General features: G+C 52.5%; 1 protein-coding gene across 1 annotated transcript in view; it reads left to right on the top strand.

Annotated features, from left to right (window-relative positions):
- COL23A1 (collagen type XXIII alpha 1 chain) overlaps positions 1-26,873 on the top strand; it is a 260,225-nt gene that overhangs the window by 198,340 nt on the left and 35,012 nt on the right. Inside the window, exons 3-5 of the mRNA XM_028150086.2 lie at positions 10,294-10,338; positions 21,981-21,988; positions 23,457-23,483. Coding sequence (XP_028005887.2) covers positions 10,294-10,338; positions 21,981-21,988; positions 23,457-23,483 — 80 coding nt within the window. The remainder of the gene's footprint in view (positions 1-10,293; positions 10,339-21,980; positions 21,989-23,456; positions 23,484-26,873) is intronic.

The following is a 26,873-nucleotide window of genomic DNA, read 5'->3' on the forward strand; positions in this document are numbered from 1 at the left end:
CCCAGGCTGCTGCCGCATTGGTTCTGGGAGACAGGGAAGACGAGCAGGTTTTTATCTGTGGACGCTCCATCTCCCCTTCCGTACTGAGCCATTCCCAGCATCCATTGCCATTCCGGGCCCCACAGCTCCTGCACATCTCTCTACGATCGGTTCCCACGCTCCATCGTAGTTGATTGTTTGCATGTCATCTCCCAGCTCCTTGTGAGCCGCCAACGGGCAAGAACCAGATGTACTCATTGGAGTATCCCCTGAGCCTGGCACAGGGTGGGTCGATGTTGGGTGGATGGACGGATGGACGGATGGATGGGTGATCTCAAGGATGAATGAACAAAGGTGAATAATCTAATGGGTGGATGAACGATAAATATACAGATAGATATTTGATTGCCTGGATGAATAAAGTCATTCATGCACCCAAAACTATGTATCGAGTAGTTTTTCTACAGCAGGATAAATGGATGGATGGGCCATGATGAGGTGAGAGTGTGTGAGTAGAAGGAAGAGAATGAGGAGGTGGGGTGGAGGGAGAAACAGCATAACAGGTGAATAAACAGAGAATAAACTGGACAAACGCCTGAGCGGACAGATGACCCGTGTTCACACGTTCACGGTCCGCTCGGAGGGTGTCAGTGTCTGTGAGCCGGAGGAGTCGTTCCCAAGGTCCCAAGGAGGAGGGCTTGGAAAAAAGAATTCACAAACACTCTCTTTCTGTCTATTAAAAATGTATTTTTTTTCTCTAAATAAACTTTGAACCCACTTCCAAGTATGTTTGGAAAGAGCAGTGATGGCTTTCATGAAGGGTAAATTATAAGTGCTCCGCTTGGAGCTGTGTTTAGGGACCTTCAGAAATGCATGCAGTCCCCAAAGCGAATGCTAAAATGCGAACGAGACAAGAAACACATGGCGGGAATGACGCTGTCAGGCAGGCTTGCTGCGAGCATATGTGCTTTACTGTTGATATTCGGCAAGTGTTCCAGAAAGAGGCCTTTCCTGAAACGGAGGTCAGTGAGAATACTCCCCTTCTCATAAATCCTTGGGAAATAAACCAGGCCTATCCCCCACACACATGCGGCTAATTATCTGGGGGCTCAGGCGCTCCCCAGAGAATGGTTAGGAGCAGTTCACCCGGGCAAGGTCTGCCCCCAGGGTTTCTAACAGCCCTGGCTTGAAAGACCACTTGCCCTTGGTTCATAAACTGGCATATTCCCAGCCCAGTGGGCAGAGGGGAACAGGCATAAAGAAGAAAAGATCTAGCCCTGATCGGTTTGGCTCAGTGGATAGAGCATTGGCCTGCAGACTGAAGGGTCCCAGGTTCAATTCCAGTCAAGGGCATGTTCCTTGGTTGCGGGCACATCCCCAGTAGGGGGTGTGCAGGAGGCAGCTGATCGATGTTTCTCTCTCATCAATGTTTCTCTCTATCCCTCTCCCTTCCTCTCTGTAAAAATTTTAAAAAAAGAAGAAAAGATATCATCTCCTTTCCTAATGCCCAGCAATGATCAGACCCAGACACAGCCGCCAATGGACACCCCAGAATCCAGAGCCTCTTGGTGTGGTCACTGATGACCATTCACCTTAGTCCAGTTTAGCCCAGACCAGCCTCTCAGAGGACCAAGGCAAATTGCATGTGGTCCCCTGATTTGTGGGGCTCACAGATGGGCAGATAGCTCCATCCCAGTGCACCAAGTGCAAGTAAATATCGATGGCCCAAGAGTGGGCATCCGGGAAGACTTCCCAGAGGAGGGTTCATGTCTTAGCTGGGTTTTGAAGGATGAGTAGGAGTTTTTCTGGCAAGAAATGGGAGAATGGACATTGGAGACATGAGCAACACAGCTCAGGGGCCGTGATGTGTCCTGGGCCGGGTGCTCTGGCAAAACGTGGGCCGGGAGTGATGTATGGAAGACAAGCAGGGGCTGGGCAGAGCAGGCCAGAGAGGGAAGCCAGGGCAGCCTGGAATGGCCTTGGCCAAGGAGCTCAGACTCTGTCCTAAGAACAGTGAGGAGCTTGTGGGTGCCTTTAAAGGGGAGTACAGGATCCGATCTGTGGTTCGGAAGGACTGCCCTGACTGTGGGGGAGAGAATGAAGGAAACTGGGAAGCCAGGGAGGGAGGAGGCTGCCACCATCGGTTCACAGAGATATGCCGGTGCGTACTTGTTCTTTCTCTTCCTGACTCTGTGATTTGAGGTGAGTTAACTTCTTGGTGCTGCAGTTCCACATCTGTAAAATGGGGATAATAGTACCCACTGCACGGGGTTGTCTTAGGGTCACAGTAATACACTTAGAACACAGGACAGGGCCGAGGCGTGGCCAGCCACGTAGGGTGGCAGCCTGGCGCCTCTTGTATTTAGAGGCGGTGCTCAGGAAGTGTGGATGGGATGGATCCACCCACACTCCCGAGGGCTGGTAGGTGGTGATGCTGTTCACAGGGACAGGGATTCAGACAGAGAAATGGGGTTGGGTGTAGACTAAGAGCTCTGGTTTAGGCCCTTCAACCAGCTCCCACTGTGATTGGTGAGGGGCTTCTGTTCCATCTCATCTAGTCCTGGGGCAGAACGGCCTGTGGCTCAGAGGGTGAGCCCTGGCACCAGACCACCAGGGGCCAGATTTCAGTCTTGCTACTTGAAGCTGTGTGACCTCAAGCCAGTGACTTGCCCTCTCTGGGTCCAGTTTCCTCCTCGATAAACTGAGCTGGAGGGTAGCTGTGAAAATTGCATTAGGATGGATGTGACCTGGCACGCAGTCCGTGCTCCAGCAGTGTGCACCACAGTAGCCCTCGTGGCAGCCGTAGTAGAAATAATTGCTGGTGGTTTATGAACCCAGAACTGGTGTCCCTCGGTATTGTACACTCACAGCTTGGCTCCAGCCTCCCATCCCCTGAACACCCAAGGCAACTGGCACCAAGTAAAGTGCATGAGGCTTGAAATATGTCGTAAGAAAGAAAATCATATTTAAAGAGAGAGAGAGAGAGAGAGAGAGAGAGAGAGAGAGAGAGAGAGAGAGAGAGAGAGAAAGGAAGCCAAGTGGTTTCAAGTGTGTTTCCCAGACCCACAGCAACAGCACATCCCCTGGGAACGTAATAGAAATGCAAGTTCTCCGGTCACTCCAGCCCCACTGAATCTGAAACTGGGATGTGCTGGAGCACCCTCCCCCCAGCACTTTGGAAAGTAACCCCGGCCCTCCCCCCTCACAGAGCTGCGTGGACCTAGGATAGGGCACCCAGGGGTCTCGGGCCAGACGATGGCATCCGACTAGAGGGGAGGCCAGGCAGTCCTCATTTCTTTTAAGGAAACGAGGCAAGTGCTTGGGCATTAGACACAGCGAGGTTTGCATCCCGGCTCTGCTCCACACCGGCTGTGTGACGGGACAAGTCCTTTCCCTTTGAGCCTCTTTTACTTCATCTGTAGCGTGAGGTGGATGCCACCTCCCTGGCAGGGGCGCCGAGCAGAATGAATGAGCAGACATCTGTGCAACCCCCAGCACAAAGCCTGGCACATGGCAGGTTCGCCAGCAGGGGCCACCTTCCTTGCTCCCCGCAGCATTCCAGCTCTGGGAACGACCCTCCCATTGCAGAAGCCTGGCCTCCAGCTGCGTGCAGGGCCTGGGTCCACAGAAGGGAGCTGCCGCTCAGCAGGAGGCTCGCAGCTTCCCCGGCACTGCTCCCGAAGCCCCTGCCCAGCAAGCACCCTCCAGAGTCAGGCCAGTCCCACACCCCGGCCGAGGGGCCCAGGACCTCGGGACAGACAGGAAGGGGCCACTTGTGTCTGGGGACACCCGGGCATCTCTGACCAGACGGTGGCCTCTGAATAAATGGGAGATGGCCCCAGGCAGCCCCCAATGTCACCACAGGCAGGAGCCCTGGGGGCCAGGTGGGTCTAGGGAATCCTGATGGCTGCACACAGCTGGCCTGCCCACACCCCTTCCAGCTGCCCAGACCACAGGCCCCTACCCACCAGTGCCTCCCCACAGGCAGTGCCACATGCCAGCCCATGCCCTCCATTCTCAGCCAGCCAGGGAGCTAACCTCTGGGAGACACGTTCTGATTTTCAGTCCTGGTGCCTACACCATGGTCCATTTCCCCAAACAGACGCACCCAGGAGGACAGCATTGGTGCCAGCAAGAGCCCTGGCAGCCCAGGGCCCACTCCTGGCTCCTGACTTGCTCTTCAGCGAGGACAGGTCGCCTCACCTTTGGGTCTCAGTTCTCTTCTGTTAGTGGAGCCAATCATATCCACATCTCTCTCTGAGGCAGCAGAAGCACTCAGCACGTGGCCTGCACAGGTTTCCAACATGTCAGCGGTCACCCCCTACCAGGCTCTCTTCGCCCACCCCCCAGTCCGGGTCTGGTGTGCCACCAACGTGCGTAGTAGGTCTGGACCCCTTGATCCCGCTTTAAATGCTTTATTAAAGCTCCTGCTGACTCCGGGGAGGAACCAGCCTGGGAAGGGCAGGCATTTCGGATGGGGTGAGGAGCACATGTCAAAAGCAGGCCCACGCCGTTGGGGCCTCGAGTGTGGGCAGTGGCATGTGGCCTTTTAATGCATGGCCCTCTGAGAGCCATCTCTGGGCCCCTTCCATGTTGTATGGTACCCGATATGTTGAAAAAATAATAATAAACGCCAAGAAGCGGTTATAGAAACGCTGGGCTCCCGTAACCGCTCCCCTCCAGTGAGCATCGGCCTGAGCGGGAGGGAGGCAGGCGGCAGGGTGCGGCCGCGGCACGGCCCCGCCCACGACAGCTGTCGGACTCTGAGAATCAGTTCCTCTCTTTGTGCTTCTGTTTCTACATCTATAAAATGGAGATAATAATAATAGCCTTCCTCATAGGTTTGAGGCAAGTATGAGTTAACATGGACTTGAGATTACTACCGAGCGTAAACACTCAATAAAGGGTGCCGCCAAACTCCTGTTTTTATTAAACTCTGTCAGGGGCTGCGTGGCTGCGTGGCTGCCCAGGACTGTCGCTCCTTTGGAGAGAACGTCGGTGTCCACATGTGAGACTCTGTGCATGTGAGGTCGGGACCACCTGCCAGCTCCCCTCCCCCCTCACCTTGCCATGGGCTCTGTTCATTTGGTCACTAAATGAGACGATGTCAAGGCAGGCTGGCCAGGTCTGGTCATCTGGTCACTGGGGCAGTAGGGACCTGTCTCACTTAGCAGCAGAAGTTCTAAGCAAACATCCTGGTTCTAAGCAAACATGTGCTCTACAGTCCGACAGCCTGTGGCATTGCTTTTCCAAACTGCTTTGGGACTTTCCAGCAAACATCGGGGCTCGGGACCTTCAGGCTCCCTGCAGTGTAGTGGGTGATGGAGGATGCCTGCGGGGACAGACGCCCCTTTGGAATGAGCTGTATTTGCTGAACAAGGGGCTGTGGTTTTAATCCCCAAAGGACAACGTGGCTCGCGGTGCTGGCCCAGCCCAAGCAGCCCACCAGCTGGCCAGCCTCTTGGGGAGTCAGTGCCCCCCAGAGCACCCTGTTCCCTGGCCCACGAGGTGTGCCCAGGACCTGACTCCCTCCTCTGAGGAGCAGAGGGCTTTGTTAGGCCAGGCTGGAAATGAGCAGGCAGATCACTCTAGCCCCGGGTGGACTGATATTTGTAAATTATCTGCAGAAATTTTTTTAACATTTTTTTTCTATTACAATTGATATACAATATATTAGTGTCAGGGTTACAACATAGTGATAAGCCATTTAGGTGATTTATGAAGTGATCACCCCAATAAGTCTACTACCCACGTGGTATTATACATAGTTATTACACTATTATTGCCCATATTCCCTGTGCTGTATTTTACATCCCATGACTAGTTTGTAACTACCAATTTGTACTACTTAATCCCTTCCCCTTGTTCACCCAACCCCCAACACCCTCCTATCTGGCAGCCATCAGTTTTTTTCTCTGTACCTATGAGTTTGTTTCTGTATTGTTTATTTTGGTTTTTAGCTTTCACATATAAGTGAAATCAAACAATATTTGTCCTCTGTCTGACTTCTTTCACTTAGTATAATACCCTCTAGATCAGTGATGGCGAACCTATGACACGCGTGTCAGCACTGACACGCGTAGCCATTTCTGATGACACGCAGCCGCTGAGGCGGCCGCATGCTGCTCCTGAGGATGAAACATTTGTGAAATAATGTTTTTTCCTCAAAGTGACACACTACCCGAGTTATGCTCAGTTTTTTGGCGAAGTTTGACACACCAAGCTCAAAAGGTTGCCCATCACTGCTCTAGATCCATCCATGCTGTCACAAATGGTTATATTTCATTCTTTTTTATGGCTGAGTAATATTCCATTGTATATATGTATCACATCTCTTTTATCCATTTGTCTATCGCTTGACATTTGGGTTGTTTCCATATCTTGGCTATTGTAAATAATGCTGCAATGAACATAGGGATGTGTATATCTTTTCAAATTAGTGGTTTGGGTTTTTTCAGGTAAGTGGAATTGCTGGGTCATAAGGTAGTTCTATTTTTAATTTTTTGAGGAACCTCCATACTGTTTTCCATAGTGGCTGCATCAATTTACAAATTCACCAACAATGCATGAAGGTTCCCTTTCCTCCATGTCCTCACCAACACTTTTTTTTATTATTTTTTTTATTGATTTCAGAGAGGAAGGAACAGGGCAAGATAGAAATGTCAATGATGAGAGAGAATCACTGATTGGCTGCCTCCCGCACGCCCCCTACTGGGGATCGAGCCTGCAACGTGGGCATGTGCCCTTGACCAGAATCAAACCAGGACCCTTCAGTCCACAGGCCGATGCTCTATCCACTGAGCCAAACCAGCTAGGGCCTCACCAACACTTGTTTATTGATGACAGCCCTTCTGACAGGTGACATCTCGTTGTGATTTTAATTTATATTTGGGAGAGATGTTTTAATGATTTGGTCTTAGAAACTCAAATCTGGGGACCTCCCCTGACTTTTCCATTCAAGTGCACCTCCACAATGGCTCTGGGGCCCAGGCAACGTCGGGGAGCTCAGGCTGAAGGTCTGGAGGATTTGAATCACTTGATCCCAACTCTCCTCCCAGAGTTCTGGAAAGAGGGTCCGATAAAGGGACCTCCAGAGCCCACCAGGAAGAAGGGAGTCGCAGGCCTCAGCGGGTATAGTGGGCCTGGAACCCCTTCATCAGCTACATGTCCCTGGCAGTGTGAGCTGTTGTCTGTCATGGGTGCCAGAATCTTGTTACCAAGTCAACATGGACCTGGGCGATCCCAGCATGAAACCTGAGGGCTGCAACCAGCATGGATTCCTGCTCTCAGTGCTCAGGTTTGCGTCACTTATGTGGTCAAACCATCTTTGAGAAAGGTGCCAAGTCTGGCTACACAAAAGATAATATCCTTAACAAATGGTGTTGGGAAAACTGGATAACCACAGACAAAGAATGAATTGGGACCTCACCTTACACCATAAACAAAAGAACTCAAAGATTTAAAAGGCAACAAAAACAAAAATAGAAAAATTGGGCTACATCAAACTTCAAAACTTCTGCCCAGCCCGGGTGAGTGGCTCAGTTGGTTGAGCATCATCCTGTGTACCAAAATGTTGCCAGTTCATCATATCTGAGTTGAAGGTTCGATTCCTGGTTGGGACATGTACACATCGATGTTTCTTTCTCTCTCTCTCTCTCTCTCTCTCTCTCTCTCTCTCTCTCCTTTCTTCTCTCTATCATGTGCTTGGGTGAGGATTTAAAAAATTAAAAAATGAAACTTCTGTACAGCAAAGGAAACAATAGCATGAAAAGGTAACCTACAGAATGGGAGAAGATATTTGCAAATCATATACCTGATAAGGGATTAATATCTAAAATATACAAAGAACTCCTTCAGCCCTGGCCAGTGTTGCTCAATGGTTGGAGCACTGGCCCAGGCATCAAGGGGCCCTGTGTTTGATTCCCAGTCAAGGGCACATGCCCGGGCTTTGGGTTCAATCCCCAGCCCTAGTTGGGTCGGGTACAGGAAGCAACTGATCGATGTGTCTCACAACAATGTTTCGCTCTCTTTCTCCCTCTCCCTCCCTCCCTTCCACTCTCTCTAAAAATCAATGGGAAAAGTATCCTCAGGTGAGGATTAACCAAAGGAAAACAAAAAAGAACTACAACTCAGTGACAAAAACAAACAATCCAACTAAAAAACGGGCCAAGGACTTGAATAGACATTTCTCCAAAGAAGATGTACAAATAGCCGACAGGTATATGAAAAGATGTTTAACATCACTTATTATTAAGGAAATGCAAATTAAAACCACAATGAGATATCACCTCACATCCATTAGGATGGCCAGTATCCAAAAAAAAAACAACAAACAGAAAATAGCAGATGGTGGGGATGTGGAGAAGTTGAAACCCTTGTACACTGTTGGTGGGAATGTAAAATGGTGCAGACACTATAGAAAACAGTAAGGACCTCAACAAATTAAAAATAGAATTGCCAAATGACCCTGCAAACCCACTTGTGGGCATTTATCCAAAAGAGTTGAAAACAGCATCTTGAAGAGATACTTGCTCCCGCATGTTTATAGCATTATTCACAATAGCCAAGAGGTGGAAGCAACTCAGTATCCACCACCAGATGGATGAATGGATGAGGAATATGTGGTGTGTACATACAATGGAGTATTTACTGAGCCTTTAACAAGAAGGAAATGGTCACTTCGCCAATAGGGGGAACTTTTGAGGACATTGCACTGAGCCACTCACAAAAGGACAGATTCTGCAAGACTCCACTTACCTGCGATATCTAAAATAAGCAAAGTCTTAGAAACAGAAAGTAGGATGGTGGTTTCTGGGGGGCTGCGGGAAGGGGAAGAGAGGGCTGTCCATGGATAAAGAGTTTCCCATTTTGCAAGATGAAAAAGTTCTGGAGACCTGTGCACAACACTGGACATACGTTAACACTAACGTACTGCACTCTTAAAAATGGTTCAAGTCGGTAAATTCTATGTTATGTGTTCTTGACCACAATAACGTTTCTTTAATTACAAACACAGGGGTGCAAGAAAACAGCATGTTTTTAATTTTTTAATTTTGCTTAACCATCCTGATCTCAAGCCCCCAGTGCTGGCCAGAAATTCCTTCTCACTTGAGCCTGGCCTGCAAAGGTCTCTCTCACTTGTTCTCAGAGGCCCTCCTTCCTCCCCATCCAGGATTCCCCCTGAACAAAAGTCGGGAAGTGCCACTGACCCCCTGACCTGAGCTGCCTTTGCTTTACTGCCCCGTGCCAATCCCTGGATCAGGGGCACACAATCAGCACCACTTAAAAACAGGAGGAGGAAAAAGGGAAACACACAGGCGTGTGCATGCATACAACTACCCGGCTTCGGACCTGATTCATGACCAGTCTGTCTCTCCTCGATGGTGGTTCTGGGAATTTGGGAGGGGGGTGACCTTCACGAGAAAGGGCAGTGCCTTGTAATACAGCCACAGTCTGTCCATCTCCCTCATCAGGGCCCGCAGTGCCTGGCACACAGGGGGGGGGGCAGGACAGAGACAGGTATAAAGTGCCATTTCATTTGTAATATGGTGCTTGCATCCTCTCTTCTGCACACCTTTCCCCAAAACAGAAAAGAATGAAGAGGGCAGAGGGGATGAAGGCAAAGGCAAGATGGTTCCCATCATCAATTCAGAAAGGCTCCAGCCATGTAGATGGAGAGCTGCATACTGAAAAGAAGCTGCCTTCTCTGCAATAAATCCGAGAAACGTAGAAGCATCCGCCCGAGCTGGCGGGGCTGGGAGGTGCGGAGGGTTCTAGCGAGCCCGGGCAGGACAGTGGATGGGCAGGGCAGTGCCTCTTCTTGCCGAGTTCAAGCATTGGAAATGCCATGATGGTGTCTTTATGTGGTGTGCTGTCGCTGTTGTTTTATCGCCGTGGAGATTAAAAAGCATTGGTCAGGGCTTCATAACTCCCACCCTCGGCCTTATATTTCTCCTCACTTAGAAGTTTCTCAGTTGCAAACTCTTCTACCTCAAGAGTTTCCAGATAATAAATCTTTTTTTTTTTTTTCCATTTCGGAGGGATTGTGAATGGATAAATGAACAGATGATTAGTAACTGAATGAGCGTGAGGGGTGAGAATGCAACCAGCAGGGGAAGGCTGGGAGGAGCAGGGGCGAGGGAGGGGCAGGAGACGGGTTTCTCCCCACACCTCTCCTCTCCGTCAGCCAGCAGGGTGGCGGGCAAGCTGCCGCCAGGACGCAGCAGGGTGGGTGGGTGGGCCAGCAGCAGGCGGGCTGTGCCCAAACCCACTGGCTTCCCTTCTCAACGAGTCTATCCTTGTTTTCCTGTCTAGGGCCCCCTGGACGGCGTGGCAAGCCCGGAAGAAGAGGTGATCCCGGTGAGTCCCAGGTTCTCTTGTTCCTCAGCTCAGGCCTAGAAGTGTGCCCTTGGCCAGGGACTGAGCTGGGTGCACCAGTCCCCGTCGCACCTCATTACTCACAGGTCCTGGGCCAGCTCTTCTCCGCCCTTCCAATTCCAGCCACTGCCCCTGGAGCCCACAGTGCCCAGTACCACTTTTCCTGGCTCTTGGCATCACAGCTCCAGTAACTGTCCCACCCATGTCCTTGGCACCCTCCAAATCTTAGTATCAACCTCAGAAACTTCAATCCCTAGTCTCACTCTGAAACAACCTCCTGGCCTTGTGGGAACTGATGGTGATCCCCCCAGCCCACTGGCCCTGGTTCTCCTGGTGCCCCTGTCCCTCCCCAGACTTGGCCTGCCCTTCCCTTGGCAGAGGCACCAGGAAGACACTCCTCCTTCCTTCCATTCGACCTGCAGACTCACCTGTACGCGCCATACCTCCCCTCCTGCCATCTTCGTTTCACCCAAAACGCATTGCTCTGCACATCCCCTACCGAGACACACAGAGAAGCTTCCTCAGAGGCATCCACACACCAGCCCTGTCCTGGCTCTTCCGCCTCGCCTTCCACTCATCCCAGCCCCTCCGGTCTCTTTTCACTGCCACTCCGCTGACATCATCGGATGGTCATGCCAGCAGAAGCTTTGCCGTCATTATCTTCCTTGATCCTCGCTGTTGGCCACCCCCACGTCCCCACCCTGTATTCCCAGCTCAGCTGTGGCCTGTGTTTCCTCCCACATCTCTGACCCCCTTCTTTTCTGCCTTTTCTATAGTGCCCCATTTGCCTCTTAAGTGAATCTGCTCTTGGCCCTCTTCTCTCCCATTCCTACGGCAGCGGCACCCCCATGACACTGACAGTGGCCCCCTTCCTGACTCCAGCTACGTTATCTCCTCTGGAGTCTGGGCTTGGCCCCAGTGAACCAGCACCTCCGCCAGCCTGCTCTCCCCAGCTCCCCATCGCAGGGAGGAAACCTCCAGCCTCCCGCTTCCCTATGCAGACACCTGGGCATCATCCTGAATCCCTCCTCCCCCCGCCCGCCCCCGCACACCAAATCCTGGTCAGTCTCCTCACAGTACATCTCAGACCTGTGCCCCCTTCTTGGTCCTCACCCACAGCTCCTGCAGCTCTCATCACCCCTCCCCTGTGTCCCCACCTCCAGCCTCACCAGGGCTGTCTGAGGCCCTCCCACTCTGACCCTGCACTCCTGGCCTCCCCTCCCCAGGACGTCATCTCCTCTATTTGAGCTCATAGCCCAAGGAAGGTCAGCATTCTTTAAGTCTAGTGCAAGCCTCTCCGAGGTCTTCGCTGTTCAGCATAGAGCAGGCCCTGGGAATGTCAATGCGCAAACAGTGAGTGAAGGAATGAATGCATGCATGAATGAACACATGCCCAGCCCCTCAGCAACTTCTCCAGGAGGGCATGGTGTGATGCCAGAGGGGATCACCACCAAGGGGACCCCCAGCGGGTTGGGCCTGGGGAACTGAACAGGCTCCCTCTGAGCCTCCCGACTCTTCTCCCTGGCACTGGGCGTGGGCTTCCTCCCCGCTGTGCTGCATGCTTGCATTATCTAGTTCCTTCTATAGAGGCCCCCAGATAAACTCGCTAGAGTGCCCTGGTAGGAAATGCCGTCATGGTTCTCTGTGTGCTCTGACTTCCGGAAGCTGAAGGCTGTTTCGTGTTTGATTGCCATGGCTTCCTGTACTCTAGATTTTGTGTGTAATAACACACGCACACACGCACATACACACACACACACACACACACACACACACACACACATGCACGCACGCGCGCGCGCACACACACACCCCACGGGCCTGCAAATACGCATTTCATCACTCAGTTCTTGTTTCTGTCCTCATAAAATGTTTTATTGCCTTTTATTGTAAGCTCCTGACGTCCATTCTGGAAGGAGATGAGCAATACAAAGTGACTTTTTCTAGGGAAATGTATACTATTACTCAACTTACTCAAAAACCCGTTAGAATTATGACTTCAGTTCACAGCAATCGAAAAGTCACAGAAAGATAAGGACTTACTGGGCCCCTGATCCTGTGCGCTGAGTCCTTTCAAGTTCCCCAGGTCATGTAATCCTCACAGGCCCTACAAGATAAGCATCTGCTCTTAGCCCCATTTCGCAGATAAGGAAACTGAGGCTTCAAAGGAAGAAGTGTCTTGTCTAAGGTCCGCATTGGGCAAGGGGCGGGCAGCACCTCGCCCCCCTGGCCGCCCTTTCCCAGGCGGTGTCCTGATCCCCTGCCTGTCGGAGAATGGTGTGAACAACCCGGAGCAGATGTTCCCCTCTGATTAGCTTTGGCTGAGCCTGGTGTTTATTTCTAGTTTCACACACATGCACATCCTGGCTTTGGCACCTTCCCTTGTAAAACCAGACCTTTTCCTGTGTCCCGGGGAGCCTGCCTGGTGGACAGTGTCTGCCTGAGATGCCTTCCTGCTGCTGCTGCAGACCTGCAGACAGCCTGGCCTGCTCGCCTGCGGGGGTGGGCGCTCTCCAGCTGCAGGGGAGCCTTTGCCTGGAGAATGCCTCCATGGCCCCGCAGTGTTTGTGCGTGCGCCTGTCCTAATGGAATGAATGCTCATCTCCCCACTGGCCCATTTCTCAGCTGGGGAAGCCCGGCACTGCTCTTGCCCTCTGGGGTCATCTTTCCAGGGCCATTGAGCAAGATACTTTCTCCTTCTAGGTGCCCCCCTTACCCCCAAGAACCTCTATTGCTCTCCCTCAGCTTCCCCTGGCTCCCCTGACTCCACCAGCCTCAGACACCTCCCTCTGTCCCAGCACAGCCTGGTTGTGGTTGTCTCCTCTGAAAACCTGTCTTTCCCCTCCACCAAAGCAGAGGCTCCTGGGGCAGGAGCTGGGGCTGGACCCACAGGCACTCAGGAGATGGTCAGTAATGCTTGCTGACAGGAAGGGGGAGGGCAGAGAGGAGGGAGAGGGAGAGAAGGACCGGTGGGCCAATGAAGGATAAAGGCTGAGGGTGCAGGAAGAAACCAGGATGAAGCAATCAAATGCTGCTTGGCTGATGCTGTGCTACATCTGCGGAGGCAAATGGAGGCTCTCACAGACTCTCACAGCTCCCAGCCTTAGATCAGCAGGTTCAGCGCTAGGGTTTTTTTATCCAACCCGACCCCAAGAAACCCTTTCTAAAAATCCAGTGGAAGGAGAATTTTTAAAATGGTGGGTTAAGGACCTCTGAAAATCTGCTCCTTTATAAAAGCAGCAAGAAAACTAGGGGAAAAAATGGACCTTTCTACAACTATGGAAATTAATGGAAAACTTGCAACAACCCCTTTATTCAAGAAAAAATTATAAATCTTGCTAAGAACAGCAGTGTTTGTAACATTTTAACTTGCCCATCTGCTCAGTTCCATACCCTTAAAAAAAAAAAAAAATCAGCCTTCCTGGCCAGGTAGCTCAGTTGGTAGAGCTTTGTCCTGGTACGCCAAGGTTGCGGGTTTGACCCCCAATCCGAGCATACACAAGAATCAACCAATGAATGCATAAATGGATGGACAACAAATCGATGGTTCTCTCTCCCCCTCTCTCTCATCAATAAATAAATAAAAATTAAAACAAAAACATAAGCCTTACAACCACAGTACCTGTGAACAGTAGCAGCCATCGAAGGAGACAAACAGGGTTGAAGGTCCCCAAATGCTCATTTTCAGAAAATTGTCACGATCTGACATGTCTGTAAACTCCCTGGAAAAGCTTGTACACAGGACTTGCCTTTATTTGACCTGCTGTAGAGCACGCTCGTTGGGAAAGCCCTGTGTCTACTAGAGTGCTTGCCAAAAACACTCAGCGGCAATTGTTTAACATCACAGCTGCCTGAAGTGGTGATACCAGCTGGAACAAACAAGAAGCTGACACAAAAACTTAAACAAAAATCCAGGTGATGAGATGTCTAAAGGGGATTTGCGAAGCTCCGACATATTGTGAAGGCGCATGCGTGTGAAGGGACGTGTGCGTGTTCAGGGAAAGCCTGAGAGCCTCGGTCTTTCCCTTCTGCCCAGGCCGCAGTGAAGGCCGCAGCAGAGCTGTGAAGTGGCAGAGCTGTGAGTTTTGCTCCCACCTACATAAAGCCCCTTGGCACCAAGTGGGAGACTTCCTGGATAAGACACTAAAGGAAACTCCTATCCATGCTGATCATAAGCTAACCAAGCAGAGAATTCAACAGCTGCGCGTGACAAGGAATACTCACTTGGAGACTCCAGGGAAAACCCTAAACACTGAGCAACAGTAACGGCAATAACCCCTAAAAAGTAGGAGCAGAATCTAATTTTCACAGTAGTCACATTAAATTACTATAAATGCCCAGTTTTTAATAAAAAATCATGAGACACACAAAGAGACAAGAAAGTATGGCAATAAAAAGGGGGAGAAGCAAGCAATAGAAACTGTCTCTGAGAAAGCCCAGATGGAAATGCTAGACAAAAAAAAATTATATTTGCTATTTTAACTATATTTAAAGAACTAAAGGAAACCATGTCTAAAGAATCAAAGGAAAACCCAAGAATATGTAACACCAAATGGAGAGCATCAATATACAGGCCGAGGGACCCCACCTGCCTGAGGGACCCTGCTCACTTCACAGAGACCCTTCGAGCCCCAGCGCCGCCCCAGGTGTGACCAGCCAGGGAGGGACCACGGGAGGTTGCCTCCAGGGCGTGTCCAACCCTTCTCACCCAGTCCCGCCCCGCTGGCCACCTTCTAATTAATATCCTTTCAATACGCATGAATCCATGCACTGGGGCACTAGTACATCATATCAAATAAAAGGCAAAACCACATCATCATCCTAATACATGAAGAAAAGAGCATTTGACAAAATCCACAGCCTTTCATGATTTAAAAAAAAAACACCCTCAACAAATAAGAATTAAAAAAAAAAATAAACTTCCATGATTTAGTAAAGGGCATTTATGAAAAACCCATAGCTAACATTATACTTAATGGTGAAATAGTGAATGCTTTTCCCCTAAGATCAGGAACAAGACAAGGATGTCCACTCTTGCTACTTGTACTAGCATTTATCATTGTATTGAAGGTTCTGTTCAGGGCAATTAGGCCAGAAAAAGAAATAAAGTGCATGCAGGTGGGAAAAGAAGGAACACAACTATCCCTACTTGCTGACCCCATGATTCTGTTTGTATAGAGATCATTCTAAAGAATCCACCAAAAGTGCATTGGAGCTAGCAAACACGCTCAGCAAGGTTGTGCGGTACAAGACCATTATACAAAAGTCAATTTTATGTCTAGACACTAGCAATGAAGAATTTTTAAATGAAATTAAGAAAACAGTTCCATTTAAAAAAGTGAATTTCATGGTATGTGAATTATATCTCCATAGAGTGTGGGGTTTTATTATCTAATATGTTTACTTCCCACTCAGGCTTCTAAGCAGTGCTACTGCCTGCCCTGCCCAGTTTCTGAGCAGGGCACCTGCTGGAGCCCCCTCCATGCCCAGGCTGCCCTGCCAGACCCTGAATTCCAGGGTCTTACACCTGACATGCCATCAGAGCCAAAATGCTGGAGGCCTGTCTGAGGCGTCATTTAAACAGGAGACTCTTCAAACCTGTTGTATAGCCAGGTTTGTTCTGCAACATGGAGCCTAACGATGGAAAACTGCATCTGTGTTTCTGTTCTCCCTACAATCTTAGGTGTGTGTGTGTGTGTGTGTGTGTGTGTGTGTGTGTGAGTGAGAGAGAGAGAGAGAGAGAGAGAGAGAGAGAGAGAGAGAGATTGATTGATTATGGAGAATGTTATGGAGCCATGCGCTACGTAACTGCATTTTGGTCAACAACAGACCGTATATACGACAGTGGCCCCATAAGATTAAGTAGGAGCTGAAAAGTTCCTATTGCCTAGTGACATCATAGTCATCACAACATCGTAGTGCAACACGTTGCTCAGTTGCTTGTGGTGATGCTGGTGAAAACAGAACTGCCGCACCCCCCGTGGTATAAAAGTGGACCACATACACTTATGTACAGTACCTAATAGTTGATCATGATAATTAACAACAATGTTACTGGTTAATGTATTTACTGTATACTGTATGTGTTATTGTTATTTCAGAGTGTAGTCTTCCTACTTACATTTTTTAAAAGTTTGCTGTGAAACAGCTTCTGTGTTACACCAGCAGCAGCCTCATCCATCTCGAGTTTACCAGGTCTCTTGATTGCGTCATCCCTGGTGCTTGATTTAATCTCATGGTGTCTCTCGTACAGTAACACGCTGTACAGGTTTGTAGCCTGGGAGCAAGTGAGTACACTGTGATGTTCACACAACGACGGAATCGCCCATCAGCATGTGTTTCAGGACACATCCCCGTGGTTAAGCTGCGCGTGACTGGGATCCCAGCCTGCGCTGTGTCTTGGTGCCTCTCCGTGCCAGGGCTGTCCTGAGGACCTAATGCGTGCACAGTATCTCACTCCGTCCTCGTAGCAGTCCAGAGGCAGGGTTACTCCCCGCCTCACAGGGGCAGCCTTTGCCTCAGAGAAAACAGGCACTCGCTCGCTCGGAGAGCCAGGGTGCTGAGGCCCTGACACTCCCTGATAGAATTAAAGCCAGGGCCTGAGGCCTAGGCTAAGTGCCTGGCTCACCTACTCATTACTGGCTCTGAATTTGCCAACCCCCAAGCCTCGTGTCATCTTGGTTCACTCTGCTCCACTGGGGAAACCCTGGAGGCATGACTGAAGGTCGTCCTCCTGCTGGGGTGGGTTTGGGTTTTCAAAAGTCGGCAGCCAGGGGTTGTGGTGGGAGGCAGAGGACTGGGTCAGAGCCAGGGCCTCCTGGGCAGAGCAGGGAGCAGGCGAAGTGGGCATCAGGAGTCCGGGTGCAGCACGGAGCAGCAGGAGCGGGCTGTGAGCATGGACAGTGACCCTGGTAGCCTCAGGCACCAAGGCCAGGCCTTACCTCCCGGCATGCCGTCGGGCACCTGCCAGGCAGTGGGAAATATTCTTCCCAGTTGGCTTTCCCATTTGGGAAACACTCAGGCAGTGATCATCCTGGGAGGAGCTAAGAGCTCAAGGTGAGCACATGGGGCCCCAGAAACTCTGCACGCCTCTGCTTACAAGCCACTCATGCCCCCTCCAAACCTCAAGGTGCGAGTGGGAAGCCCTGTCCGGCCACATCAGTTCAGTTAAAGAGGCCACAGAGTCATTGACCCCTCTACTCTCTCACTCATTTCATTCATTTCCCAAGTCATCTGGCTCTTATTTTCTTGCTCCCGCATTCCTGACAGCAAAGTGAGCAGATCCAGCCAATGCCTGGAACACATGTTTGAAAGCTGTGTGCAGAATGAGCTGGGCCGTGGGGGGGACCACCACATGGTTGGATGGGGGCCCTCCCGCCAGCCTCACTCCCTAAACAGGGACCCCTGGACAGCCTGAGCCAGGCCCTTCCCGCCTCCCGCCCCCACCCATCATCTTGTGTACCCCGCTCGCTCGCTCGCTGCAGGCCCCAGATCCCATCTCCAGGGGCTACTGCAGCCGCAACACAACCCTAGGGGTGAAGTGAGGTGAGGAGGGCTTAGCAGAGGCGATGGCCTGCCGGGTGCCCCTCATCTATTCCGCTCGCATGTACGAAGTGCATGTGCCTGCCAGGCCCTGTGCGAGGCAGGGGAGACGGTGGGGAGCTGAGCAGATGGGGCCCCAGCTCTCAGGGAGCTGCCTGATGGGGCTGACAGACAATAAACAACACACAAATAAATAGTTAATTACTGAAGAGTGTGCTTGGTGCTGGAAAGGACATAGCAGGGAGCTGATAGAAATCAGTGGGGCCACGGGTGGAGAGACGCCTCAGACTTCATGCTGACGAAAGCCTTTTCCGAGGCGGTGGTTATGAACCTCGGCCTGCCGAGCGCAGGAACACGGTAGCTGTGAATGTCCTGAGGCCCAAGACGGCGGGACTTGGGGAACCTAGGGAGACAGGTGGGGGCCGAGAGTGGGCGCTGACGAGAGCAGGTGCACACAGGAGAGCCGGAGTTTGGATATTATTCCATGTGCAATTCAGAACTCCGGGAAGGGGTGGGCATTTTTTAAAGGCACCTGTAGCTGGTGGGGTTGGGGTGCCCAGAAGAAGGTGTCAGTTAGGAGGCTGTATTGGTAGTGCCCCCTGCGAGGCATTGGTGCCCTGGCGATGGTGCCAGTCGGGCCTGAGCGGGGTGGCGCGGTGTGTTTTGGAGTCTATCGGGCGGGCTAGATGTGGCCTATCCCACCAGCTACAGGACCAAGTCTGGAATGCTGCCATCCACACTCCGGCCCCCGGAGTGGGAATGGTGCCATGGTTTGGGGTCCCATGCCATTGCTTCTAGTGATCTGTCACACCACACACCTCCCGGGACCTCTTTCCTGCAACGTGGCTGTGAGGGGAGAGGAGGACTGAGCAGGACAGAGGAGGGTGTGGAAGCAACGGATGTTTTTCAATCAGAGGAATTGGAAGAGGACATACAGATGTCTGACAGACACGTGAAAAGATGCTCACCTTCAGTAATCATCAGGGAAATGCAAATCCAAACCACAATGAGATAGCACCTCACACCTGCCAGAATGGCTGTCATCCATAAGTCAACAAACAACAATCGTTGTGGAGGATGTGGAGAAAAGGGAACCCTCCTGCACTGTTGATGGGATTGCAAGTTGGTGCAACCACTATGGAAAGCAGTATGGAGAGTCCTCACAAGATTAAAAATGGAACTGCCTTATGACCCGGCTGGGTACTTAGCCAAAGAAATCCAAAACACTAATTTGACAACATACATGCGTCCTTATGTTCATTGCAGCATTATTTACGATAGCCAAGATATGGAAGCAACCCAAGTGACCATCAACGGATAAATGGATAAAAGGGGGGAGGGGACATCTGTAACTTTCAACAATAAAGATAAATTTAAAAAATAAAAAGATGTGGTACGTATATGCAATGGAATATTACTCAGCCATAAAAAAGAATGAAATCTTGCCATTGGTGACAACATGGGTGGACCTAGAGTGTATTATGCTCAGTGAAATGAGGCAGAGAAAGATAAACACCATAGGATTGCACTTACCTGTGGACGCTAAAAAACAAAATAAACAAACAAAACAGGAAAAAAAAACCTTATAGATACGGAGACCAAATTGATGGTTGCCAGGTGACGGAAGGTTTGGGGGCTGGGTGGGAAAGGCAAAGGGATTAAAAAGTACAAATTGGTAGTTGCAGAGTAGTCGCAGGGATGTACAGTACAGCATGGGGAATATAGTTAGCAATCTATAATAATAGAAGCGAAACATGCTAATTAGACCGAACAGCCAAATGACCTTCCAGACGTCCTTCTGGATGACCTTCCGGACGAAGTCAGGGCTGCAAGGGCCAAGCCCCTGGCACGAATTTTGTGCATCAGGCCTCTAGTATTATAATAACTATGTTTGGTGCCAAGTGGGTACTAGACTTTCTAGGGTGATCCTTCATAAATGATATAAATGTCTAATCACTATCCTGTACACCTGAAATTAATATAATATTATATGTCAGCTGTAATTGAAAAAAAATTGTTTTAATTATGAAATAAAATCAGAGGAATTGGAGCACATTTCAGAGCTGTGGGAAGGACCTGCCTGAGAGGTGGGCCTGCCTGTGACGGGCCGAGAGGGAGGTGGGCACGGCCCCTGGAAGGTGGAGGCGAGTCAGCTCCTCTGCCTGAACCTGAGGGACCCCAAGAGGAGGTGGGCGCAGGCCCGGGTGCAGGCAGGGGTGTGCCTGTGGCATCGGAAAGATGACGGGGCGTCCATCCAGCGGCTTTTCATTTCTTTGTAAAACAGGGAGCAAGGTCTTTGGCTGAAAGTGAGAAGTCAGCTGTACGGATGTCCAATGACCAAAGCCCTGCCCTGGCCATAGTCTACACTCAGGGGACGCACAGCCCCGTGTTCCATTCGTGGGTATTAGCACCTCATACCTCAGTTTCCAAGTCAAAAATCTTTGTCTCACCTCTCTCCTTCCTGTATGCCCATGCGTCCTTCCACCCCCACCCCCACCATTAAATCAAAAATCAAAAGTCCTGTCTTCCTCACAAGTATTTTCTGACGCATCTCTCTCCATCTCCACTGCCAGCAGGAGTCCAGGCTGCGTGGCCTACACAGGAGCAGCTGCATCGTGTCCCCTCGAATCACTCCTCCACGCCCAGTCCTTCGGGGCCCACCCCTCCACCCCCCTGGGTCATGCCTCGGAGACAAGGCCCAGTGCTCTGTGTGGCCCTGCCTTCTCCCCAGCCTCTCCTGCTGCCGCCCTCCAAAGCCCAGTGATCTTGGCCTGTTAGGAGCGTTCCCATCTTTGCCATGCTCCTCCCTCCACCTTCCTCTCCCAGAAACCATCCCTCCCCCTCTGGACTCAGCCTGGCTTCCCGTCCTGAGTGGGCCCAGCCTTGACCCGGTCCTGTGCTTTCACCTGTGTAATTGTTTCTTAAATACCTGTTCTTTCAAGGAAAATTCGGAGTCCGAGATCTTGCCTCTTGCACTCACCCCTGGGTCCCATTACGTGCCTCCCTGTGTGGCCTCACTCTCCAGACCAGGGGTCCTCAAACTTTTTAAACAGGGGGCCAGTTCACTGTCCCTCAGACCATTGGAGGGCCGGACTATAGTTTAAAAAAAAAAACTATGAACAAATTCCTATGCACACTGCTAAGTCGGCTGCTAAGCAGGACAGGCAGCGGCGGCAAAAACACCCGGTGGGCCGGATAAATGTCCTCGGCGGGCCGCATGTGGCCCACGGGCCGTAGTTTGAGGACCCCTGCTCCAGACTGTGGTCCCAGGTCGGCCGGGAGCAGACAAGGCTTAGTGGAAAGTATGTAGGGTTTTGAGTTGAGAGACCTCCTTCCTGGTTAGTTCCACACCTAACCACTTATGTGGCCTCAAACAAGCCACTTTCTTCTGTTGTCGCCTGTCAAGTGGGAGTGTTCACCCTTTGTCTCACAAACTGTCGAGAAGGTCAAATGCATCATGGGTATGCGATGTGCTTTGCACACCAGAAGGTGAGCACGCCTGTCGGTGGTGCCATGAGTGTTCTCCGTGAGTCCGCGTCTCCGGAGACAAGCCAGCTGGCACCACCAGCAGCACCTGAGCTTCTAAACTCGTCCCCTCCAAGTGCCCGGTGCACCCTAGCTCGGAGCCCTTCACCCCCGGCTGGGCCTCAGGCACCGTCCACACCACACGGCTGCTCAGCCCCACACATCCCAGAGCCCTTATGCTTGCTCGTCCCTCTGCCACAAATATTTTCTCCCCAAGTCTCTCCCAAAATTTGTCCTTGGGGCAGGAACAAGGTTCGATTTCTCTCCGGATGGCCAAACTCCAACACGGGTGGCCCCAGCAGGGATCCGCAGCAGCCTCCTGAAATGAATGTGTTCACCCAGACGTGCGGGATTGTCCTCACCCCCACATGCCCACCCCAGCCCCACAGGGCAAAGGCTCTCCCTCGCCCGGCCCCTCGGCCCCTCGCTTTGGGGCCCATGACAGCATCTAAGCCTTGTGTGAGGGGAGGCCAGTAGCTGTTGGAGGGGGGCCCGCCGGGGGCCGGGACCTCTCTCCCTTTGGTTCTGACCGTGGCCTCTCTGCTTGTGTTTTGCAGGTCCTCCAGTAAGTGCCCTGGATTATGCTCTCTGCTCCTGAAAGATAAGACATTTTGTTCTCTCTCTGTGGCACTTCCTTGAAAATAATACTTAGTTAGAGAGGTGTGTCTTAAAAAAAAAAAAAAAAACAGTCCAGACAGGGGCCGTATCCTTTTAAATTTGTAGATGAACGCAAGCGCAGAACTCAGCGGGCTCCACTTGCCCCTGTGACCATTTTCCTTCCAAGAGAGCCGGCAGGAGCCTGGCTGCCCCGCACCCCGTCCGTCCCCGGCTCCGAGCGGGGCACAGAATGCGAGCACCACACCCACATTGCTAACTGCCCTGCAGCAGTGGGTCTGTTTCCGTGGTTTTTGTCTCACGTGCTTTGGCATCTGGAGCCAAGCAGTTACGCCAGGAATGAGTCGGGCTTCGTAACTAGATTCCGGGCTCCGTTTCTCTTTGCCGAAATCCGTTTGGCTCCCTGGGTTGGGCCGTGGGCCATAAGGGCACTGGGTTTGAGAAAGGTGTAGGGGAGGGGCTGGTGGCCAAGGCAGCATTGAACATCGGGGACCATCCGCCCAGAAACCCGGCTCTTCTCCAAGAAACGCAACGAGCCTATGAGCCGTCGCGCCAGGTTTTCCGAGCCCGGCACATCCTGGCCACTCCATTCCAGAAGCACATTGAGAGCCTGCCCGGTCAGAATGCACCTTCCGAAGGAATTCCTTTCGGATGACTGTTTTAGTTTTTACTTCCGCTTACCATGATTCATTTCCTGATCGGCACCCTTCGGAAGGAATCCGGGCTTCTCGGCGCAAGCAGCGCCCCGCTGAGCCCGAGAGCCAGCCAGCAGGAGTGTGCAGGCTGAGGCCACGGCCAGTTCCCCACAGCTGAGTCGTTCCCGGCGTCACCGGGAAGGTAGTCTGTGTGGACTCGCCGAAGTGCAAACTGCAGAGGGCTGTGGCGCAGGGGCTGTGGACGTGCATTAAACAGATGCAGATCCTGAGGTGGATGCCGCCCTGTGAGACGCTGCCAGGCAGGCCGTGCTCCGAGCATCGGGGACGGAGCATCCCGCGGCAGTCAATGCCGGCCCTGCCATAGCCCTGGCTTCTAAAGCTGCCTTCCTCAGTTCCCCAATCAGGGCAGCCGCAGGAAGCCCTCATCTGCGCTCTAGGCCTCTCGGCGGTTTAGGAGCTTTTTCCTTGGTGGCTGTGACAGCGCCCTTGGGAGCCCGTGTGCCCGTGTGGTCCTCACCACGCGTGGATGTGTGCCCTGGTGGCCCCTGCAGCCTGGCCCAGTGCAGCACGAAGTGGGGTGCTCCATCCCCTAGACTTGTCAGAGCCCTGAGTCCCCCCAAGGGCATCGGTTACCCACCAGCAGCCTCTGCTGCAAACCCATAGAACACTGGGGGAGCAGCGTGGGGCCTGATTGAGTGCTAAGTGCTGCCATATGGTTTTCTGCCGAAAGTCTGATTATTAATGACGTATTAATTACCACAGGGGCAATCAGGACGAGATGGCTACCCGGTAATTTGCCATTTATTTTTTGCTCTCTTTGCCCTTTTCTCTCAAGCCAGTATTCTTCCTCCGAGCCTTTATTTAACTGTCTGCACTCCTCTCTCTCGGCTCCTCAGGGACTCGGGTCTTTCTTGGAGGGATTAGCATTGATCTGCGGGGCTGGCCTGGTGGGAACTGCCTGCCGCTCCCGCTGCCCTGCAGGCAAAGCAGCGCGGCTCTGAGAAGTCGCCTCGGTGTCCTGAGCCCACCCGGCACTGCTCTTCCTGCCGCCCGTCTCCCTGAGCGCAGGGCCCAGCCCACCCTCTCTGTCACCCCTAAGGGACGGGAGACGCTTGCTTCCAGTTTGGCCTTTGTGGTGTCATCCCTTGTCAGGTCCTTTACAACTAAACCTAAAACGTCGCTTATATTGAATCAATGTCCCCAGCCCAGCTGGGGGAGGGCCGTGGAAGAAGCAGGTTGAAAGGTAGCTGGCCAGGGCCGAGTCCTGCTTAGAAGAGTCCAAACGCATCAGCGCAGGGGCGAGCCTGTGGAAGGGGAGTGTGACGGGACCATCGTGTGGGGGAAGTGTTTGTCCTGGGCCTCAGGCCAGGGCGGGAAATGTGGGCTGGTTCAGAGGCCTCTCGAACGGCCACATCTGACCAGACCCTGGTGGTGGAGGCAAGGCGGGGGTCCCGGTCCTGCAGGAGCCGCCTTCCCAAGAGGCTGTGGAGGGCAGTCAGCCCCGAGCATCAGGGAAACTGGGCTTGGATTCCACGCTGGGCTTCCTAGCTGGGTGCCCTCGGGGAAGGCGCGCACCCTCTCTGAGCGTCGGTTTCCTGCTCTGGGAAGTGGGGTGGTGAAGGCCTCCCTCCCAGCACTGGAGTGGGATTCAGTGAGACTGGGGAGGTGACGGTTCTACAAAATGCATCACGAGCCAGGCCCCGTGGGACTCAGTGGGCCTTTGGGATCATTTATCTCCTGTTCAGAGTGGCCCACACGGGGCTCAGAGTAGCGTTTGGGGTCAGCTCCCCCATCGGCGGGCAGCCTGGTGGCACCGGGGGGCGGCCCCCGCCTCCCCCGCAGCCCTCCCGGACGAGGGCCGAGTAAGGATCCTCCGGGGCAGCGAGAGCCTCAGAACCACAGGCTTTTGCTGGAATATTTCAGCCTCAGGTCGTGGGGCGGTTCGCTCCAGCAGCTCAGGACGGAAAGCTTTCTGACAGAACCCTCCAGGCGACCTCGCACCCTTTACACCCAACTGGCTCTTGGCTGTAGATGCCTGTGTCCACAGGGCTGAGAGTTAAAAATAATAACTCACAACAATAACAGTAATAAGGGCCGAAGGTGGTGGCTGGAGGCTGGTGAGGGGGGTCGTCCCTCGGCGCCCGTTGTCTTCTCCTCTGAGCACATGGGGACCCAGGACCCCTCCCTCCCTGGCATCAGAGAGGACGTTGGCTGGTGAGGGGGCGGGCTGTGCGGGCCACAGGCAGGAGTCCGCGTGTGGAGTGAGGCAGCCTAGGGTTGAATCCAGGGACTGAATCACTTGGCCGCCCTAAGTCTCCACTTCCTTCCCTGTGAAGAGGGGAGCCGGGGTTCAGGTGAAGTGAGGTCACTCCTGGAGCACCCAGACATTGCAGGTCACCGCCGACGGTCGCCGGGTCATGGGGTGGCACAGGACTGTTGGGAATCTAGCCTGAGGGGGGTTAGTGTGTGAGATGCTGGGAGCCCAGCCTGGGCCAGAGACGGGGCTCTGAATGTGGGAGTCAGGAGGCCGGGGGACGGACGTGCATGCCGGGGACCATCTGGTGTGAAGTTCGGAGCTTTCTGGGAAGGAGGCAGGTTAGGGCGCTGTTTGCTGGCAGCTCTGGTCAGTGCCTGTGGCCCCTCCAGCTCTGCACCACCAGGAAGCCAGTCACACCTGTGATTGCCCCAGGGCTGGGTCACCCCTTTTCCTGAGGTCACCACGCCCCAGTTTGCAGGCCCACCACTGTCTCCACACCAATCTGGGCCTTTTCCCTGGCAGGGCTGGCCCTGCTCGCCGCCGGGCCCAGGGCGTTTGTGCCTCCAGCCCAGGAGCCAGCCTATACCCCTCCCCCCACTCCCCACTGCGTGCCTCCAAGCACCCTCCGTGCAGCACTGCCTTGGGGGTCGGCCGTTCCATGAGGGCCACAGGGTGGGGCCACACCCCTCCTGGCTCCCCCGCATCAGGGACAGGTGGCCCATGTGGGCAGGAGGAGAGTAGGAGGCTCTCGGGGCTCATGTTTGGAGCTGAAACCCACGCTTGGCCAGTGGAGGGCCTGGCTCGCAGCCTGGGGTCTGTTTACAGGCCTCTCCGTGTGGTCATCCCAGAGGCTGGGGCAAGTTCCCCGGCGCGAGGGGCCCGAGCCGCCTCAGAGGCACCGCGTGTGCTGCGTGTCACAGGGGCTTCCCGGCAGTCAGACCCCAGGCGGGTCCTGGCTCAGCTGTGCACACGCGGGCCAGCTGCTCGGCCTCTCGGAACATGGGAAGATCACACCCACAGAGCTGGAAGCTGGAGGAAAGACGAGCTGGGAGACCATTCTGACCCACCAGCAAGCACTGGCCGTGGTTGGAGACGAAAACAGCTTTGAGACCCTGCAGTTGCAGAAGAGGGGTTTACCTAGTAAACTTCAAAACCAGCCTCAGGGAGGATTTATTTCATTTTATTTTTTTATTTTTTTACTTTGTAGTTTGTGCCTAAAACAAATCACTTCCTGCGGGGAAGTAAGAGCAGGAAAAGAGTCCAGGAGGGCCATGGGGGAGAGTGCCGGCTGCGTTTCTGGATTAATCCAGGCTTGGCCCCGCCCCTGAGCGGGACCAGCTGAAACCAGGTCCATATGTGGGCCTGATAGTGGGGGGCAGGGGAGGTGGACACAGGAGCCGCCCACATCTGTGGGGTGGGGTGCAGACTAACACGGGCTGGGGTCCCCTGTCCACAACCGCCGTGCACAGAGGCTGGCCCGTCTTTCCTGCCGCAAGGGTTCATTAACGGCTCTCTGCTGATGACAATAGAAGCGTGTTTATTATAAAACCTTACAAAACAGAGAAAAGGAAAAAGCAGTCATCCGTGTCCCTGCCACCCACAGACAAGTCCTGTCAATATTTTGGTGTTTGTTCTTCCAGCATTTTCTTATGCACAAGTTTGTGTCTATATTTCTTAGTCTAAAACTGCGATTACAGTGGACAGTTTTTTGTAGCTGATGTTTTTCACTTAATGTATCATGAGATTTTCCCACATCATTAAGAATTCTTATAGGATGTAATAGCTACATCGTATTTTATCATATGTAATTTACTTAACCCGGTTCCAAGTTATAGTATTTATAGTGACAATTTTTCACCCTGCAGTCAGCATCCTGGGAATAAATCTAGACTTACTTCCATGATTATCTCCTTAGGATAAGT

The sequence above is a fragment of the Eptesicus fuscus genome, chromosome 6 (genome assembly GCF_027574615.1).
Source record: "Eptesicus fuscus isolate TK198812 chromosome 6, DD_ASM_mEF_20220401, whole genome shotgun sequence".
Classification (NCBI taxonomy): domain Eukaryota; kingdom Metazoa; phylum Chordata; class Mammalia; order Chiroptera; family Vespertilionidae; genus Eptesicus; species Eptesicus fuscus.